We start from the raw sequence: 18,224 nt of genomic DNA on the forward strand, positions 1-18,224 counted from the left end.
CAGGAGTGGTGCATGTTAGGGTTTGGGTCAGTGCATGTTCGGCCTTTCTTTTTCTTTTCTGTAATAGCAGAACATACCTACCACAACACCAACAATTCCTATTATAAATGGCCTTGTGTCATTCATTTCATGTGCCAAATAGTATTTTCATAGCTATGACCTTGTTTTTCCCAGAAGGTCTGTGAGGTGAGTGGTCAGGGCAATGATCTTCAATCTGTGGATGACACTGAGGCCCGGAAACTTTCTCCCCTCGTCCAAGGTTGCACAGCATGCAAATGGCAAAAACTGGGGCCTGGGTTAGAGGCCTGGCAGGGCCTAAAGATGGGCCACAGGCCCCCCCCCTCCCCCTGCTCAGTCCTGCCTCCATCAGCCGCTGCACGTGGCAGAAGCAGAGCCATGTTCTTGGCAGGCCCCTTCTGCTGTGAGTGCGTGTGGACCTGACCCTGCCACTCTTGTTCTGTCTTGTTATTGTGACACCCAGCTTGGACCCATCTGTTTGCAAGCAGTGGCTAGAGAGTCAGGGGCTCTGAGTCCTTCTGCTTGTCCTGCCAGTGATTTGCTCTATGACCTTGACCAAATTCCCTGCCCTTCCACTCCGCAGCTTCCTCATCAGTAGAGCTAGGTAACTCCCCAGGCTCTCTCAGCTTTTCCCAGTCTGTGACCCCCGTGAATCATCCTGTCCTTCTCAATATGTGGGCTTCTCTTAGGGTGGCCCTGACCCCGAGTTACTCTAAGAATTCTGGTTGTTAGTGGATTGTTACCTGGGGCCATCAGTGTTGGGTTAAGAACACAGGAAAATGGGCTTTAAGTGGCATGAGCCTTGGGTTTCAGCTGCTGTTCCCTGGCTCCGGCCTTCCTGTCTGTTTCCTGGGGTCTCTCTAGACCAGTGGTGGGCAGGGTGCAGGGTGCAGGGGCCATTTGTAGACCAGAAAGGGGGATGCAGGGCAGGAGCTCTGGGTTTGGGGAGCGAGCACTCATTTTGGCGGTTTCATTGGCAGCCTCCAGTGGCAGTGGCGACTGCAAAGAACCAATCACGGAGCCCCATCAAGCGGCGGTCAGGCCTTTTCCCCCGTCTGCACACCGGCTCCGAAGGCCAAGGGGACAGCCGGACACGATGGTAACTGCCCAGTGTGGGTTTGGTCAGGTCCCTTGGGAGGGCCAGGTGCCGCTTTGGGAGATGGCGTCCTCCTGACCCTGGCCCCTCACCAGGTCCGGCATGCCCGCTGTCACTCACCAGCTCACCCACGGAGGCAACCCCTCGGTCCCAGTTGTTCTCATCGCATTTCACCCAAGCTGGGAATGTCACTTAGAGTGTTTGTTTCCCTTTTCAAAGCTTACTCAAACGTCCTTTTTATGGAAGCCTTCCCTGATTCTGCCAGACAGAGTTAATTGAACCTTCCTATGGGCTTCCAGCATGTTCTTCTTCTTCCTCCTCTTCCTTTTCCTCTTTCTTTTTTCATCTTCTTTTTTCTTCTTCTTTCTTTTAGCAACTCTCTCATATCATACTTATTCCATTCTTGCTAATTGCCTTTCTGATCCTTTAAATCGGTGAGCCCGTTTGCTGTTTGCATCAGCCAGCAGCATTCGGTGAGTGCCTGTCCCTTGGGGTGGGCTCTCTGCTTGGATCGGAGCTCCAGAAGCTTGTGGCCTTGTGCAGAAGGGAGGCACTTAGGTTGACTGCCAGTGTCCAAGTTGTCTGCCTGCAGCCCTGGAGGAGGCACCAGTCCTGAGCCTGGGCGTGCAGGATGAGGGGCAGGTCTGTGGAGGGGGACGGAGGGCTCTGCCTGGAACCTGTGCATGTGAGTGAGTCCTCATGGCCCACTCCGTGGAGAAATCCAGAACTCTCAGTGGTCAGAATCACTGTCTTGAGCTTGGGAGAGAGGCCATGGCTGGAGAAGGAGAGGTGGGAGTCACTGGCGTGGCAGTGGTAGTCCAGATGGGTCAATGAATCTGATTACCCAAGGGTGTGTGGAGAGGGCCTAGGAATACCAACACTTAAGGGCAAGTGGAGGAAGGAGAGAGAGAGCCAGTGAAAAAGACTGGCAGGGAAGGAATGTGGGAGAGGAGGAGGAGAGCCTGGGGAGGGGTGCGTGTCTCAGAAACTAGGGAGGAGCCGCTCCAGGAGGGAGGGTCAGCAGTTATCATTTGTGCAGAGAAGTCTGGCCCCGTGGCCCAAGCCCTTGCTTGGGTTGACAATGAGCAGTTCATTAGTGACCTCATTAGAAGTACATTGAGGCACCTCATGCCTCTAGGATGGTTATAATCAAAAAGACAAATCCTAAGTGTTGGCAAGGATGTCGAGAAATTGGCACCCTTGTGCATTGCCGGTGGGGCCGTAAACTAGCGCAGCTGCTTTGGGAACCAGTCTGGCAGATCCTCGGATCCAATGATCCTGCTTATGCAGCTACCGTAAGACCCAGCGATTCCGGTGCTCGGTGTTCACCCAAGGGGAAGAACACACATGTCTACACCAGCACCAGCACACGGGTGTCTGTAGCAGCATGGCTCATCATAGCCACAAGTGGGAACGGGCCCAATGCCGTCACTCAGTGAATGGATAAATAAAATGCGGTGCACCCCCAAATGGGATATTATCTTACAATAAAGAGGAACAGAGTATGGACTGATACAAGCTGCAGTGTGGACGAACCTTTAAACACTGTGCTCAGTGAAAGGAGCCACCGAAAAACAACCACACCATGTCATGTGATTCCATTTATACGAAACGTACAGAAGAGGCAAATCCATAGAAATAGAAAGCAGACTAGTGGTTGCCGGGAGCTGGCCAGGATTGTGTGTCTAGAATTTCTTTTGGGAGGATAGAAATGTTCTAAAATTAGATGGCAGTTGTAGTTGTGAATATACTAAAAAATCATTGACTGGTATGCTGTAAATGAGTGAATTGTATGTGGATTATATTGCCATGAATCTATTATAAGACTAAAAGTACTTTAAGGACAGGGCCGTCTTGTCCCCAACAGAGGGCGCAGAGCAAGTAGTGGGCAGTGGTACACGGTCGCCCTTAAACCGGAGGAGGAGGAAACCCTTGGGTGCCGGGCTGTGAGTAGCCCATTTACCCAGATGCCCTTCCCAGCCCTGAGGGCAGCCTCAGCCTGAGTGTCCAGGGAGCTTGTTCTGTAGTCTGTGTGAAGGGTGTGCCCGGAAGTTACTCGGCTGTGGCCCTGTCCGCACCCCGAGGGGCCCAGGTGCACTGGGTTGGTTCCTGACTGTGGTGGTGGATGTCCCAGACCCCACTCCATTCCCTCTGTGACGTAGAGCTCTGCCAGCTGGGTGCCCTGCCTGGGTGGGGGGTGGGCTCGGTGGCCTCAGGCCAGGACTCCTGCCTGGTAGCTTGTGACTCTCCCCCAGCAGCTTGCTGTAGCCCTCGCAGAGCAGAAAACCCCGCTGTCTGTCCCCCCCAGTCTCTGAGGGGCGCTTGGGTGGGAATGGAGATCCTGGTGGCCATGCTCTGTCAGGGAGTGCTGTGACCCCCACAGGTACCTCCATGGTACTGAGAGGGGGCTCTGTCTCGGGCCTGGGGGTGAGGTGGGGGTTGGGGGCCTCCCCCCTGACCTCACTCCTCTTCATCTTCATTTCCTCAGTGACAGTGCATCCAACAACCCCAAGGCTCTGGATGGCGGGCACTCTTCTCAGGAGATAAAGTCTGAGACCTCGTCCAATCCCAGCTCTCCAGAAATCTGCCCCAATAAGGAGAAGTAAGAGTGAGGGTCGGGGAGGGCAGCTGGTTTCAGCCCCTTGGAGCCCTGCGGTATGTCTCTGCTCCAGGCATCTCTCGCTCTGGGAACTCCTTGGAACACCAAAGCCAACAGCCAGGGCTGTGGGGGGCCACACGTGGGCACGCTCAGTCTGTGGGAGGCCTGCCTTGCCTGGAGTCCTGGCCTGTGACCAGGGCTTCCTTCCTGTCCCCTGCAGGTCCTTCATAAAGTTGAAGGAGAACGGCCGTGCCAACATCTCCCGCTCTTCCTCCAGTACCAGCAGCTTCAGCAGCACGGCAGGGGAGGGCGAGGCCTTGGAGGAGTGCGACAGTGGGGTAGGTGGGGCCCTGTCCAGCCCTGGGGGTGGGGAGTGCTGCAGTAGCTCCTGTGGGCAGAGCCCGGCCATCCTCTGGGGAAAAGGGGAAGTGTAGAAACAAGTGGTGGCCCGCGCAGCCTCTCCACCCTCTGGGAGCAGCGGTGCAGGGCGTCTCCCTGGAGTGACACAGGAGCAGCAGCAGAGGCTCAGAGGCCAGGCTGAGTGGTGTCCCGGCCATGGGGTTCTTGGCTGGGGAGGAGTGGGGTCAGTGCTCCATGGGCAGGGGTCTGGGCTCTTCCTGGTGGGCAGAGGGGAACCAGGGTTGGAGGCAGCAGCAGGGAAGAGCACGTCCCAGCAGGGAGCTGGGGGCAGGGGGCAGGGGGCAGGGGCAGCCCTGGGTCACTGGCCTCACTCACCTGGCCTCTCTCCCCAGAGCAGCCAGCCGTCCACCACCTCTCCCTTCAAGCAGGAGGTGTTTGTCTACAGCCCGTCCCCCAGCAGCGAGAGTCCCAGCCTGGGGACAGTCACCACTCCCATCATCATGAGCCGGAGTCCTACAGGTTGGTGGCATCTGATGGTGGCATCACGTGGTCAGGGCAGGGGGACTGTGCCTGACCCGTTTGTGGAACATGAGCCTCAGGCATATTGAACCGGCCAGTTTCTGCCCCGATCCGTGGGGTGCGGCCCAGAGCCCTGCCAGCTCCCTGCACCTGTTCCTCAGCCTAGAGAACCCGTGTGCTGTCCTCTCCTCACACACAGGGAGGCTGAAGCTCAGAAAGCTCAGTGATTTGCTGGAGGAGCTGGGATTGTGGGAGTCGAAAGCTGAGGTTCTTTCCACTGACCTCTCACTCCACCTCATCACTGACTCGGGGCCCCTCTGTGACAGTGGTGGTCCTCAGAATGCACAGGTGTGAGGTAGGGAGAGTGTTGCAGGTGGAGGGAACAGCACATGGAAAGTCCTGGTGAGACTGAGAGTCTGTGATCTGGAATTACACGTGGGTCAGTGTGGCTGGAGTTCAGCAAGGTGACAGGGGACAGATGAGAGGAGATCGTGGTTAGGAGACAAGACGGGGGCTGCCACAGAGCTCTGGTGAGCATTTGGACCTTATCCTGCAGGCAGTGGAAGCCATTGGGAAGACTTAAGACTTTGAAGGTTCTTAAGTAGAGAAATACCATGTGGAGTAGAGAAAGGCCACTTTGGTGGGTGCAGCTGGCTCAGTAGATAGGCTTGGTGGATGCAGGTTCGGGGAGAGAGATCAGCAAGGCTTACGGTGAGCGGTGAAGGGGATGGGCCATGGATCCGCTGGGTGCTGGAGCAATGGCAGGAACACGTGGATTCAGGAGATGCCAAGGAAGCAAAGACTTCCGGGCTTATAGTAGTGGGGTTTCAGGGAGAGCAAGGAGTCTGGGCTTTTTGGGCTTCTGTGATCCCTGCAGTTGGGCAGAGTAGGAGGAGCCAGCTCTGGGGATAGGGTGAAGGCTTGGCACCTGGGGGCATCACAGTGGGCGTGCACGGTAGGCACACTGGGTGCTGTGGGTGCTTAGAAATCAGAGCCTTGGGCCTGCCCCTGGGGAGGGCAGCGCAGTGTGGGGGCACAGGGCTCCAGAGCCTGGGTCTGCCACCTACTAGCAGCGTGACGTTGGTCAAGTTACTGAGCCTTTCTGTGCCTGTTTTCCCCACGCAAAAAAAAGGAGGGGGGGGGAATAGTTTCTACCTCATGGTTGTGTGAAGTGGAATGAGCTCACCTGTAAGAAACTTGCAGCTGTCAACCTACTTGTTTATGAAATAACAGGGACAGAGCACCAGTGTAATCAGGTCTCAGCAGGGAGTGGCCTTGCTCCCCAGGGCGCATCTGGCAGTGTCTGGACAAAATGTCTTTTCAGTGATCATGAGGACAGGAAAGGCTGCTGCTGAACCCTCATAGGCAGAGGGTGGAGACACTGCTCAGCGTCATACAGTGTACGGGACAGACCCCACAGCGAAGAGCTATCTGGCCCAAAAGGTCAATAGGCCGAGGTGAGGACACTCTGGACTAAGTGATGGAGACGTAGAAGCAGCCCGTGTGGGCGGTCCCTCTGGCCGGGCAGCTGCAGAGCTGGGCTGTCATCCTGGCTGCATGACTGATGCCCGCCTGTCTGAGCCTCCGGTCCTCACCTGTAAAGTGGGGCGGTCACGAAGATTCTCTGGTTTAAGAAAGTAAACCTAACTATTGAAGGAGAGAGGGAAAGAATACGTAACCAAGCTTGCCTCCTACTTGGCATTGTTAAAAGATTTTATGTATTTATTTTTAGAGAGAGGAAGGGAGGGAGAAAGAGAAGGAGCATCAGATTCTCACATGCCCCAACTGGGGGCCTGGCCTACAACCCAGGCATGTGCCCTGACTGGGAATTGAATCTGTGAGCTTTCATTTAGCAGGCTGGCTCTCAACCCACTGAACCACACCAGCCAGGGCCTACTTGGTATTAAATAAATATAAAAATAACCAAGGCTTTGAGTAAAGGGAAGTTTAGAGAGTATCTGTGACTTACTGAAGGCTACCCAGGGCAGAAGGGACATGGAACGGGCCCAGTAACCCCTGCCTGGTGTTTACTGAACCTCAGCCCCTCTCCCCACATAGTATGTCGCCCTGAGGGGTTGCCTTTCACCCTTGGCCCCAAGGAGTTCGTGCCAGGTACCTGCGGGCTCACTCTGGCCCTGCAGAGATCTGGAAACCTGTTTTAGGCTGTTCGGCTGCAACTGAGGAGAGACAGGGATAAGGAGAAGGAGGTGGCCTGAAAGGGCCTGAAATTCTTCCATAATCTCAGATGCCCTGACCGTTGGGCATTTCATGCCTGGGCTCCCTGAGAGGGGGCTGGCGGGTCACACTGAGAGGCGCTCATGGTGCTGGGAGGACCCCTTAATTGAAGCACCAGGAGTAGCGCAGTGGCCTCCAGGTGCAGTGTGCTGAGCTGTAGGTTCTCTGCCTGGGCCAAGTGTCCACCCCCGCCCCGCCTGCCCGGGCTGTGCTCTCCCGCCACCGTTCGTCCTCCCCCAGAAACATCTGTATAGGGTAATTGTAAATTTTATTGATGTGAAGGGTTCGAAGCACAGAATTTATAAATAATGACAAAATATACACTATTCTTTGCTATAAATCCCATATAGCCAATGGATACTCACAAAAACACTTTTATTAATCATTCGCCTGACTTTATATCCATAGCCACCTCAAGGGTGCAAGTGAAGAGCAAGCGCAGTTCTGACGTGAATGGTGATTGGTGTCGTTTTTGTCGGCTATGTGAGCAACTTCTTTGCAGAATTAGACAGTGGTTTTCAAATGCTGGGAGAGTATTTGCTAAGTTTTTGTGCTAGTCACAATGCCTAAGACACAACACATTTTAAATTTGATCTCTATTACTAGTATTTTCCACATTAGTTTCTGAAGGCTATCCAGCAAAATAAATCGAGCTGATGAGTAGCTTTTGCTGATCTCAAGCAGCCAGTGTGACGTGGAGTTGGGAGGAGCTACCCTATAGCAAGGGATGTAAATAACCTTAAAGAACAGGCAGTAGTGAACTGTAGTGAAACAGTAAGGAAGTGATGATTTTTGAGTATTTATTACCTTTGATGAATATCATTTAATTATAAGCTTGTGTAATTAAAAAATGACTGTGTGTAACAGTCAGCTCAAAAAAATTTCTAAACAATTTACGAGTTGGCCCCTGTGACCTGGTGCGAGTCGGCTAGGGTGTCTTGTGGAGGGAGGGGGCCCCTCTGCTGCGCAGTTCCCTCCGACAGCCCGTGACCTGCTGCAGCCCCGCCCCCTCTCATGGGCCTTCTTTGTGTTTTGAAAGAGGAAGAACCACTTTCATTGATGTAATTTCATAACAATAACATGTTCAATAATGCAGTGTATAAAATTGTTGTAAGTGCACCAAAATCTTTATTTTTATTAAAAAATATTTTATTGTTTTTGCTATTATAGTGGTCCCAATTTTCCCCCTATTGCCCCTCATGGGCATTCTTCTTTGTCCTAGATGCCAAAAGCAGAAATTCCCCGAGGTCAAACCTGAAATTCCGCTTTGACAAGCTCAGCCACGGGAGCTCCAGCTCGGTAAGGATGCAGGGGTGTGGGAGTGGTGGGGGGGCCTCCCACAGCCCACCGGGCAGCCTCCTCCAAGAGGCGGCCTTCCTTCCTGGGGGCACATCACAGCGGGGGGAGGAAAGCTTTAGTCCCATCTGGGTGTGATGCAGTCGTTAGCTTGGAGGTCACCAGTCCCCTCCGCCACATGTCCTATGTTAGAGCCGCACCCCTGGACACACACAGGTGTGTTGGTTCCTGGGGCCCCCGGTCCCTTCCTGAGCTCACTGGGGAGTTGAGACCTGAGTGCACTGAGGTTGCAGTTGGTAGGGATGATGTCGTCTAGTTTTATAAAACTCTTGGATGGATTTCTCTTGAAACAGGGTCACTAATGAGAAAGAGGAGTCCTTTGCCTGTCAAAGGTAGGTCAAGCGTTTGTCCTGCGGTGGCCACGTGGCCTGGTAACCTGATAATGGCCTGGCACCTCTTCCCAAGCCTCTGTGGCAGAGCCCAGGGTGGGGAAGAAGGCAAGTGGTCTAGGGTATGGATGGGAAGGGCTGTTTGGTAATTTGGGCCAGACCCACTGAGGCGGCGTCCTTCCCCCACAGGAGCCCGGTTGAGGGGCAGTAGCCCAGAGCCTGCTTTCCTCTCCTGGAGCAGAGAGTCCTCAGTTTGCCCACTTGCCTTCTGCTCTCTGAAGCCTTTCCCTCCTGATCTTTGCCCACAGCTGGGATGAGGCTCTGCCTGAGTGTCCAGAGATGTCTCAGCGCTGTAATTGTTGTGCAGGGGACCCAAGGGAGGACCTCTGCTCCCAGCCACAGCGCAGGGAGCGTGTCATTTTTAGCAGATAAGGGCCTGGGTCCAGCTCGCCTCAAGGCCTGAACTTATACTAGTGAAGTTAGTAGAGGCCCTTCTGAATTCCCACCCTGCAGTGGGGCTGCAGGTGTGAGTCGTGGAGCCAAGGGGACGGACAGAGAAAAAACAGAGGAGGAAAAGGGCGTGCTGGTGCTCCCTCCCAGTTCAGATTCCTGGTTCACTAGATTCGTGTTATGCCCAGTGTCTAGGCCGTCACAGGCTGGCACCCTCCTGACCTGGCGTGTCCAGTGGTCTACGGCCATGGGTACTTGCCTTCTCCTTTCCTTTATCCCACATTTATCATCTTCCTCCTTCTTGTCTCCTCCAGGGAAGCCCCGATTCTGTCTCGGAGAAGGCTCCTGTCCTAGCAGTTTGGGGGTGCCATTCACTACTATGACTGTCACAGGCCTGTTGCCCTGCCTGCCCACCAGACCAGCTGTCTCTCCCAGTGTCCAGACCTGGCCACAGTGGCCCACCCCTTTGCCAGGACACCCTGCCAACGCCTCCCCTTCTCTGGACAAAGCCTCATTCCTCCAGTCTCCCCTGCTTCTGACCACCCCCTGTGCCGTGTATCTGGGGCATTTGTTGTCTTGTTTTTGCCTGCAGAGGCAAGTGTTGGGCAAGGGGGAACCTGGGTACTGGGGCCTTGGAGAGGCAGAGAGCACAGAGGGGTGGGGAGCGCAGGCCCACAGCAGGGCTGTGTCCTGGGCGCAGCAGGCACAGTGAGTGCGTTCTTGCTGGTGGAGGGCGCACTCTTCCAGGAGCCCATTTGTAGCCCCTCGGAGATGTCCCAATAGAAGTGGGCTCTGTTGCTCTCACGCCTCTGGAGCTCCCAGTGTCTGCTTGCTTCCCTGCCAGTCCCCCTCCTGCCGCCACAGGCCCAGGGCTGCCTCTGTCCCTGCTGCCAGCGCACGGCCAGGTGTGTATGGGAGCGGGCACCACGCCCGTCCTCTTGGCTGATTTCACGCAGGCTCCTGATGGCGGCTGCTGGGGGAGAAGCCCTTTGTCGGTTGCTCCCCTCTGAGTGCGTATTTGTCCCATGAAGGGGAGGGCAGCCAGGACAGAGAAGGAATCGGGGAGAGAGCCAGTGAGCGCCTGGGCCTTGGCAGGCGAGGACCTCAGGTGCTAGGGCGAGGCCAGGACCCAGGTCACTGCTGTCCGTGGAGGTTCGTGGAGTTACCCCAACCTAGCTCTTATGTGGGGGGGAGAGGCGAGGTGGGGATGACTCGGCAGGTGTGGTCGGGGCGACTGTGGGTATAGAACTTAGGTGACAGGAAGGGGCAACCTCTGTCTGTTTCGTGTGGGGAGCTCAGCGCTGCCTGCGGGGCTCTTTCCAGCGACTATGCCCTTCGGCTTTGTCAGGGTGGGATCCCTTGCCCTCTTCCCCTTCCTGACCGACCTCCTGACCGCCTGTGGGCCTGTGGGCAGCTGTCACATTAGAGGCATTCCTGCATCCTGGGCCCCAGCTGGGTGCAGTTCAGACACCACCTGCTGTCCACCCCTCAGCCAGAGAGACCCACCTCCCCTGGGGTGGGACAGCCCCTCCCCGCTTCTCACCACCCGAGTCTGCAGGTGGTTTCTGCAGACCTGCCCTGGTGGGGTTTAAGGCCTGGTGTCCTCCAGGTGAAAACAGTCTGAAGAGCAGACCCTTGGAGGTGCTGCAATTTCAAGTGCGTGTGGGGCCTCTGGGACACAGGGCTGCACGCTGGCCGGGCTCCTGCCTTAATGGACAGGTGATAAGAGTTTCCGACTAAATGCTTTATTTGCATCGGATCTGGGCTTATTCCTAAAGTCGAGGCAGACAAACGTTACCCTTGTTTTTGACTGATGTGGCCATTTCCCCATTGCTTTTTCAATTAGAGCAAAACCTCAATCCTCTGCTGCCCTGCTCCTGTGGACTTGGTGGGGCCCGGTCTGCGGGCTGGTGGACCTCTCCCCTCACATTATTTGGGGAATGTGTTTACTTAAAGTACTAGTCCAGTAGAATTTATTCTAGTTAGAAGGTCAACAGATGTCTGTTTAGATTTTATGACCAATCACCATGGCAGCGCCCACTGCTGGAGTGAGGCCCGCGGATGTGGCAGCATTCTGCTGGCTGAGTTTCTGAAGGAACTTGGAAGGTCAAACTGCATTTCTTTAAAAACGGTTCCAGGGTTCTGGCTTGCTTCTCTGGATAGCTGGTACTCACAGCTGCTCTGTGGTTGTGCTGTGCTGTGTCATGGTCTGGGGGTCTTCTGGGGTTCCAGGTGGCCCCTGCTCCATCCTACTCGGGAACCTCAGAGCCCGCTCCATACCCTGTGCCCGCTGCAGCTCCCACCTGCTGGGAGGGCTTCACACCTGCCTCCGCCAGGGATTAGCTGGGCAGTGACCAGGGAGGCCGAGGGGTGCAGGTCTTCCCTGAGCTTCAAAGACCTGAGAGGGGGCGTCTACCCTCTGTTTGCTAATGGAGGTGCTCTGGGAAGGACCTGAACTGCCCCTCCCTCTGTGTACTGCTTGACCATCCCTAAAAAGTTCATCCTATGGCTTCCTGAATGTACATGCCCAGCCCCCCTGAGGTCCCAGGGCTGAGGGGGGAGAGGAGAACCAGGACCCGGCAGGCTCTGCTCCCCACTCTGGACCTGGGTGCTGCCTTCCCCACAACCCCCTTGTTTCTGCTCGGGCCCCAACTGTCTATCCTTTCATTGCTGTGCCCAGTCTTGGGGCTCGGAAATTTGCTGAAGCCTCCTTGGTCCTCATGGCCAGGCTCATCCCAACGGTGCTCATGCTGGCATTTGAGGCATCTTGCATCTGGTCTCCGGACCAGTCCCTGGCTCCGGGAACTGCCTGACTCACAGACGAAACCATGCTTGTCAGGCTCTCTGGGGCACCCCCACACCTCTGCTCAGGTGATGCTTAAACGCAGGTGCAGAAAGAGCCTGGAGAGGTTTCTGTCATGAATGGAAAATGGGGTTTCTTGAAAAATACCCCATGGTTTGGCCTTGTCAGTATCATCTTGATGTCCATGCCTTCTGGGCCCCTTGTAGTGTCTGATCCAACCACATCACCTTCCAGATCAGAACCTCAGCTCCAATGCAGGGAAAAAGAACTTGCTTGAGGTCACATAAGCAGCTAGTGGCAAAGCTGGGATTAGAACACACAGCCCAGGGCCCTTTCTTTGGCACCACCTACACGGTTGGTTCAGCAAGGGCTGCATTTCCTGGGGTCCTGGCTGGGAGGTGTCCACAGTCAGGGGTGCTGGTGGGGCCTCTGACTCTGTTCCTTTCATCGGGAGGGATACTGGGATTTTCAGTGACAGCCCCTGGGTTTGGATGCAGCTTGGGCAAAGAAAGCAAGGAGAGAAGGCGGTTTCAGTGGCTTGTTCCTGGGTGACGTCGACCCTTCAATCTGGTGTGCAAGGGGGTGGAGGCCAGGGCATAGACGCAGTTATCCAGCCCTTAGTTTCCCCTTTTTCAGTTAAGAAAAGTGTAAATGAGAAGTCTTTGATTCTCCCTGGTCCTTAAACAAAGGGGACAGTAAAAATACAGACTCCAGTGGCGAGGCGGGATGAGAGCCTGTTTGTTTCTTACCCTGACTGTTCAAGGTGCCAATGCAAACACTACCTTCCTCCTTCCACTGAGAGTCAGCAGAGGCGGGTTTGTCGTGGGGGGGAGTGGGCAGGGTTCCAGCAGAGCCTAGGGCTGCGGGCGGCTGGCAGGGACCTGGCCATGCAGCTGTACTCAGGACCACTCAGCTCCTCTCCCAGCCTGTGGCTGCCCCTTTCTCGAGGGCCAAGGGTGGGAGGCAGTGGAGTTTGCCTAGGTTGTCCCCGGCTGGGGGCTGGGTGGGGCATTCTTCTGCAAACTCTGATATCTGTTTTACCACTAGCTCCTTGTCCTACCCACCCCATGTCTCCCTCCTTTTAGCTGGGCCATGTGCCCCTTTGGTGGGAAGGAGACAACCCCACTAGGGCCAGGGACAGGGGAGCCCTGCCTAGAGCAAGGCTGCTGGGGCAGTGGCTCTGTTCTGTGCCTTACCTGCCCTGGGGAGAGGGTGCATGGCTGGACGACTGGAATTTAAATGCTGTTGTCTTTGATTCTGTGACGTTTCCGCTTGGAAGGGTCAGTCCCCCGTTCCTGCTCCTTAGCATGTGTGCCCACTCTCCCCTGTCATGGCGTTCCCCTTCCGCACTCCAGCCGGGGAATGCTGACGTGGCAGCGTGCAGAGATCCCTCGTTGTGACTGAACCTTAGAGCTGCAGCTTGGAGATGCTGATCACGTGGTGATGACTTTCCTTCCTCTCCTCTTCGAGGGGAGGGATTCGTAGACCCTGACTGCCTATGTAATGTAAATAGTGTACATTTAATTTATTGCTATGGTAGCACATTGTATTTGTTAATGTATAAAACAAATTCTAAAAGGTTGAGAAATGTATATTTTGTTGCTTAAATGTGTCTTTGCAGAAATTGACAATAAATAACATATTTTGTGTCCATCAGTGTTTGGACTTCCTTGCCTGGGGCTCCTCTCCTGAACCTTTTAGTTCACAGAGGTTGAGTACTGGCAGGCAGCCCGTGGGCCTGTCGATTTGGTAACTAAAAAGTGGTTGAAAATTTTCCAACTACTTACCGATGTTAAAAAAAAAATGACCACAATTAAAAGTTTTTTGAAAACCTAGACACTTCACAGAAAATCTGAATTTTCCGCTTCTGTTGAAAATCCGATGCTGGGTCCACTCCTTCTGAGTGGCACTCACTGGGATGGTGCCATAGTGCCCTCCGGTCCCACTGCTGACACCTGACACCCGGAGCACCTCACTCTTTCCTGTCTTCTCCTCCTGTAAACGCTCTGAGTTTGAGGTCCCTGCTGTTCACTGAATGTCTTCGGCCTGGGATCTCCTTTGTGCCTGCTTTCTTTCCAGATTCCCAGTTTGCTTCTTCAAGGATTCTTTCATGATTAAATGCCCTCCCTCCTATCTTCTTTGACTCCTGGGTGGCCACACTTACATACATATACTTTGCTTTCCAGTATTTGGATGTGCAAACTTTACAAAGTTTAGAAGTAATACATGTATTTATTTTTCCTTTAAGAAATTTGAAGGCAAGAAATGGGCCTTTTTTTTGCTGGGACTTAATTGGGTGGTCTTGGGCAGATTACTTAACTTTTTGAATTTGCATTTTCTTTTATGTATAATTGGGAATATAATCCACAAGTAAAGCATGAGGCTCAAAGTGAATTTATAATCAGGAAAAAGCTTTGAAAGAAAATAAGTGTTATTCAAGCACCAGGGCTTCAAAAATAAGTGTTGTTATGATAACAATAAGAGCAGCCGACACTTATTGAATGCTTACCAGGAGCTGAAGTGTTTTACATGCTTAGTTCTGCTGTGACCTGACGTTCTGGCCCCTAAGAAGTCACAACACTATGCAAAACTGTACAAAGGGGAAGATTGGGGCTGGGAACATAACATGTAACAGTGACACATAAAAATAAAAATTCATTCACTACTCAGTGAAAATGGTAGCAGTTTTACACGTGTTGAGTGATTGAGAAATACATAAATGCTGCAGTAAATACGGTGTTTCTTGAAATAGCCCTGAAGTTTGACTGTGGATGTGGGTGTGGAAGGGCTGCCACGGGCGAGCTGCTAAGAAGCAGAATGAGAAGCTCCCCACTCCGGAGGCCAGCAGCTGCCCCACATACGGCGTGTGTGGCTCCTCACACGTGCGTCACGGAAGCTGGTGGAGGTTTGGGGTGTGGACGTGGAGGTTTTGCGTGTGCCTACGCAGCTCGATTCAGCGGGGTGCAGTTTTCTGCGTTCACGTGGTGTTTCTCGTGGGAGAGCTGCACCCTCAAACGTGCATTTATGTTCTACTCATATTTTCTTCTAATATATCAATTGCATTGGACCAACTTACCATTTTCAAAATGAGTATTTCCGTAGAACTGATTGTATTACCTCAGTCATCCAAGCAACCTATTAAAGCATGTGTTATCGTCTCTCTTTCATTTAAAGAATCAGAATCAAGTTTCAGTTTGGAATCTAAGTTGGATGTAGGGTCACATGGACATGCTGACCTCAGCGTGAAGGTGCGGTTCGGACTGTGGGGCCCCAGGTGCACAGGGATGGACCAGGGAGAGTGCATTCCACCCCTTCGGTTTCCCTGCGCAGCTTGGAGCCGCAGTGCTGTGCTGTCCCCGGCCGCTCTCCTCACACCCAGGCCACGTGGCAGCGCACCCGAGCCCATGGTGTCAGGCTTCCTGTCTCTCCAAGGTTTACATTCTCTCTGTTGAGTCCTCATGGCTGCAAGTGAAGCTGCGTCTTTTACACAAACACCCACCCGTTGCCCGTCTGCACCTCAGGGGTTGTCTGCTTCCTGGGTTCAAGCCTTCCTCCCAGAAGCTGGGGGGTCCCTGACTCTGTGGAGCCTTTGTGGAGGTCAGATGTGGGAAAGTGCACAGGTGACCATCAGCTGGGCCAGTTCCAGTCCCTCTAAACCTTCAGATTCTCAGCAGGCTCACCTTTCAGCCTAGGTCTGTGTTCAGAAGTCCTCCACTAGATGGGGTGCTCTGTCAAGCTAGGGGCGCCTTCAAACTCCAGTAACCTGTTCCCCCACCCTCAGTGTCCAGCAGCTCACAGGAGTCAGCAGACATCTCGGGGCCATTATTCTGCCTGCCACATGGGAAAGGCCTTCCCAAGCAGCGGCTGGGGCCCTGCTCAGTTTTCCCCTCCATCTCACTCCCCCAGAGCCTGCTGTGTCCAGCGGTGCTACCAGCTGTGCTCCAACCAACCCTTCCTTGCTGTCTGGGTAGCTGCCAGTAACAATGCGATAGCAGTCCCGTTCTCTAACTTCACAGTAGCCATCAGTTACTAAGACAGTGTCATTTTGGTGCAGACTCAGTCCCCTTTGTTTTACCTTCAATTTACATTCAATTCTAGCACTGCCCACCGTGCCCTGGGGAAGGTTAGCCTGCTGGGCCCAATGCCTTGTGTGTGGAGAGGACCCCCCTCCTTGACCTAATCTCTGAGCCCTCTTCAACGAGGTGTCACCTTTGGCCTGTGCTTGGCCTGCCCAGCCCAGTTTCAGCAAAGTATCCTACTAAACTGGTTTATCAAGAGTCTTCCCCACTTGTCACCTTTGATACTCAATCAAGTTGCTCTCCCCCACCCTTGATACCTAACCAAGTTCCTCTAGTAATTTTCCATCTAATTCTTCACCTTGCCTGGTGGCTAGAGATCCCCACTTGTCCCTGTTGTGTTTGGAGTTGAGGCCAATCTCTCTCCCCTGTCACAACAGTGTTCAATGGAGCCTTCCTTGCCTGCTGGACTCACCTGGTGCAGCTTTTCTTTGAGAGATGGCTGGCCCGCCCTCATGCCCAAGTTCCTCCTCCTCCTCTGCACCTCCACGCTGATGCTGGGGTGGGGAAGAGGGAGGCAGAAGAGGCCTCTCATTTTGAGACAGCCCCTGAAAGAGTTAGTGAGGTACTATGAGGAGCAGATGACAAGGCAGAAATAAGGAATTTATTGGAGGCAAGACCTGTGTGTGAGAGAGGACGTGGGGACAGAGCTGGAGAAGGCGGGCGAGCTCCCAGACTGTGATGCCGTCTGCCCGGTGGAGGCGAGCTGGGTGGAGGCGAGCTGGGAGGACCTGGGAGGGTGGGTTTCCCTTTGATAGCAGTCCAGTGCTAAGAAAATCCTGCAGGGCTGCTGGGGGGTCCCCTTGCCGAAGACGCCCACCAGAGAAGCCCCGCATATCACAGGAATGAGCCTAAAATTGCTCTGTCTGCCACACCCAGTCCCTGGGAGAGAGCAGCCCACAGGAAACCTGGCTTGGGTGCAAACTGTGACTGATTTCTAAGGGCAGCAACTGGGGCCGGTGCAGGTCCCTGCAGTTGGAGACCTGACAGGCACCTTCTCATGGTCGTCTTGGACTGTCCGGATTTCGGTTGTTTGGAATTCCCTCTCAATGTCAGAGAGGCCCTCGGTAGTGCAGGGGAGGCTGAGACCTCCTTTCTCCTGGTTCTCTTTGCCTCTCTGTCTCACACCAACCCTCTGTTGGTCCCTTTTGCTTGGCGGGCATTCAGAGATGCTGCTGTCTTGTCACAAGTCCCCTGCCATGCAGAGATGGGGCTCAGGCTGGACCCATTTATCCTCTTCCTTGCCTCCTGCCCTAAGAAATCTACCTTTCAGCCTTTGGATAAAGGTGTAAACTTCAAGCCCAGCTTCCTCCTTGGTATCCCTCCACTCAACTCTCAGGACATTTCCTATCCCCCACCTTCCCCCCTTACGGAGAGCTATGCCTGCTGCTCTGTGCCATGTCCCAGCATTTTTTCTCTCCACCCCGCGTCTATCTCCTCCTTTCTCCACAGGTGGTCTTGGCGGTGTTAAGACACTCACCATACCATGACCCCTTGGGGGTGTGTTTGGAGGACCCACGACCTTGTAGGAATAGAGAAACGTGTCAAATGCCCTCCCTCCTTCTTGGAACCAGTCTTCCTTGTTTGTCTACTGTCTCTCGAATGAAGTGGGGGTGTTGGTTTTATTGCTGGTTCTAATGAAATGGTGGCTCTCTGCATGCCTGGTGGGGCGCGCTGGATGGCTTCTGGGACTCCGCTGGTTCCCCGAATTTGAAATGTGAATTTGGTGGGTTCCTGCTGCAGCCTGTTCACACATCTGCCCTCACACATTTCATGGGTTTCCCACGGTGAACACTGCTTATGGGAGCCAAGGTTGTGCTCCAGAGAGGACCTCTGAGACATAGTTATGAACACCTAACGGCAGTGACCCCCAGAAGGGGACCTGTGGTCTCCATTTATTCAGGCAGAGATAATGTCTGCTGGAAACACCAGGGTCATCGGTCTGCAGTCTCTGTCAGTCTCGCTCCTGTTACAGTCGGCTGGGGTCCAAGTGAGAGAGTGACGGGGAAAGCGAGGGGGTGGGGGCGAAAGATGCCTGTCCACCACCTAAGGTATTGTCATCATCATTATCACACATATGAGAGCAATGTCTCTCCCAGCAAGACACAAGATCTTGCAGGAAAACAAAAGGGAATCACTAGAGAGAAGAGAATAGAGAAATATACAGCAAACAGAAAGCCAGTAAGGAGCAGTTTAAGATGCGAATGGATTATGGCTGCGTGAACCGCAAGGGCATTCTGTAACAGAAACACTGGGAGACAAGGTGAGCGTCGTGCATGCGACAGAAGGAGTCTAGTGAGAAGGAAAGTCAGACACTGAGAGAAGCGAAATGAAATTAAAATTGAAACTTGAAATACAGCTGGAGCCTCTTTCTTCAAATTAA

General features: G+C 53.8%; 1 protein-coding gene across 2 annotated transcripts in view; it reads left to right on the forward strand.

The window, feature by feature from the left end:
- Nucleotides 1-13,418, forward strand: part of RAP1GAP2 (RAP1 GTPase activating protein 2) — a 203,587-nt gene extending 190,169 nt beyond the window's left edge. The window contains exons 19-24 of one of the 2 annotated variants that reach the window (XM_053662728.1): nucleotides 999-1,117; nucleotides 3,603-3,716; nucleotides 3,934-4,051; nucleotides 4,466-4,592; nucleotides 8,050-8,126; nucleotides 9,277-13,418. In XM_053662728.1, the coding sequence (XP_053518703.1) occupies nucleotides 999-1,117; nucleotides 3,603-3,716; nucleotides 3,934-4,051; nucleotides 4,466-4,592; nucleotides 8,050-8,126; nucleotides 9,277-9,345 (624 nt within the window). In that variant the 3' untranslated portion in view covers nucleotides 9,346-13,418. Of the gene's footprint in view, nucleotides 1-998; nucleotides 1,118-3,602; nucleotides 3,717-3,933; nucleotides 4,052-4,465; nucleotides 4,593-8,049; nucleotides 8,155-9,276 lie in introns of those variants that run through there. The other variant, XM_053662727.1, reaches the window with a different exon arrangement.
- Nucleotides 13,419-18,224: the final 4,806 nt, after the last annotated feature.

Source organism: Artibeus jamaicensis, unplaced genomic scaffold, assembly GCF_021234435.1.
Source record: "Artibeus jamaicensis isolate MK-2021 breed Jamaican fruit bat unplaced genomic scaffold, CSHL_Jam_final contig_2790, whole genome shotgun sequence".
Classification (NCBI taxonomy): domain Eukaryota; kingdom Metazoa; phylum Chordata; class Mammalia; order Chiroptera; family Phyllostomidae; genus Artibeus; species Artibeus jamaicensis.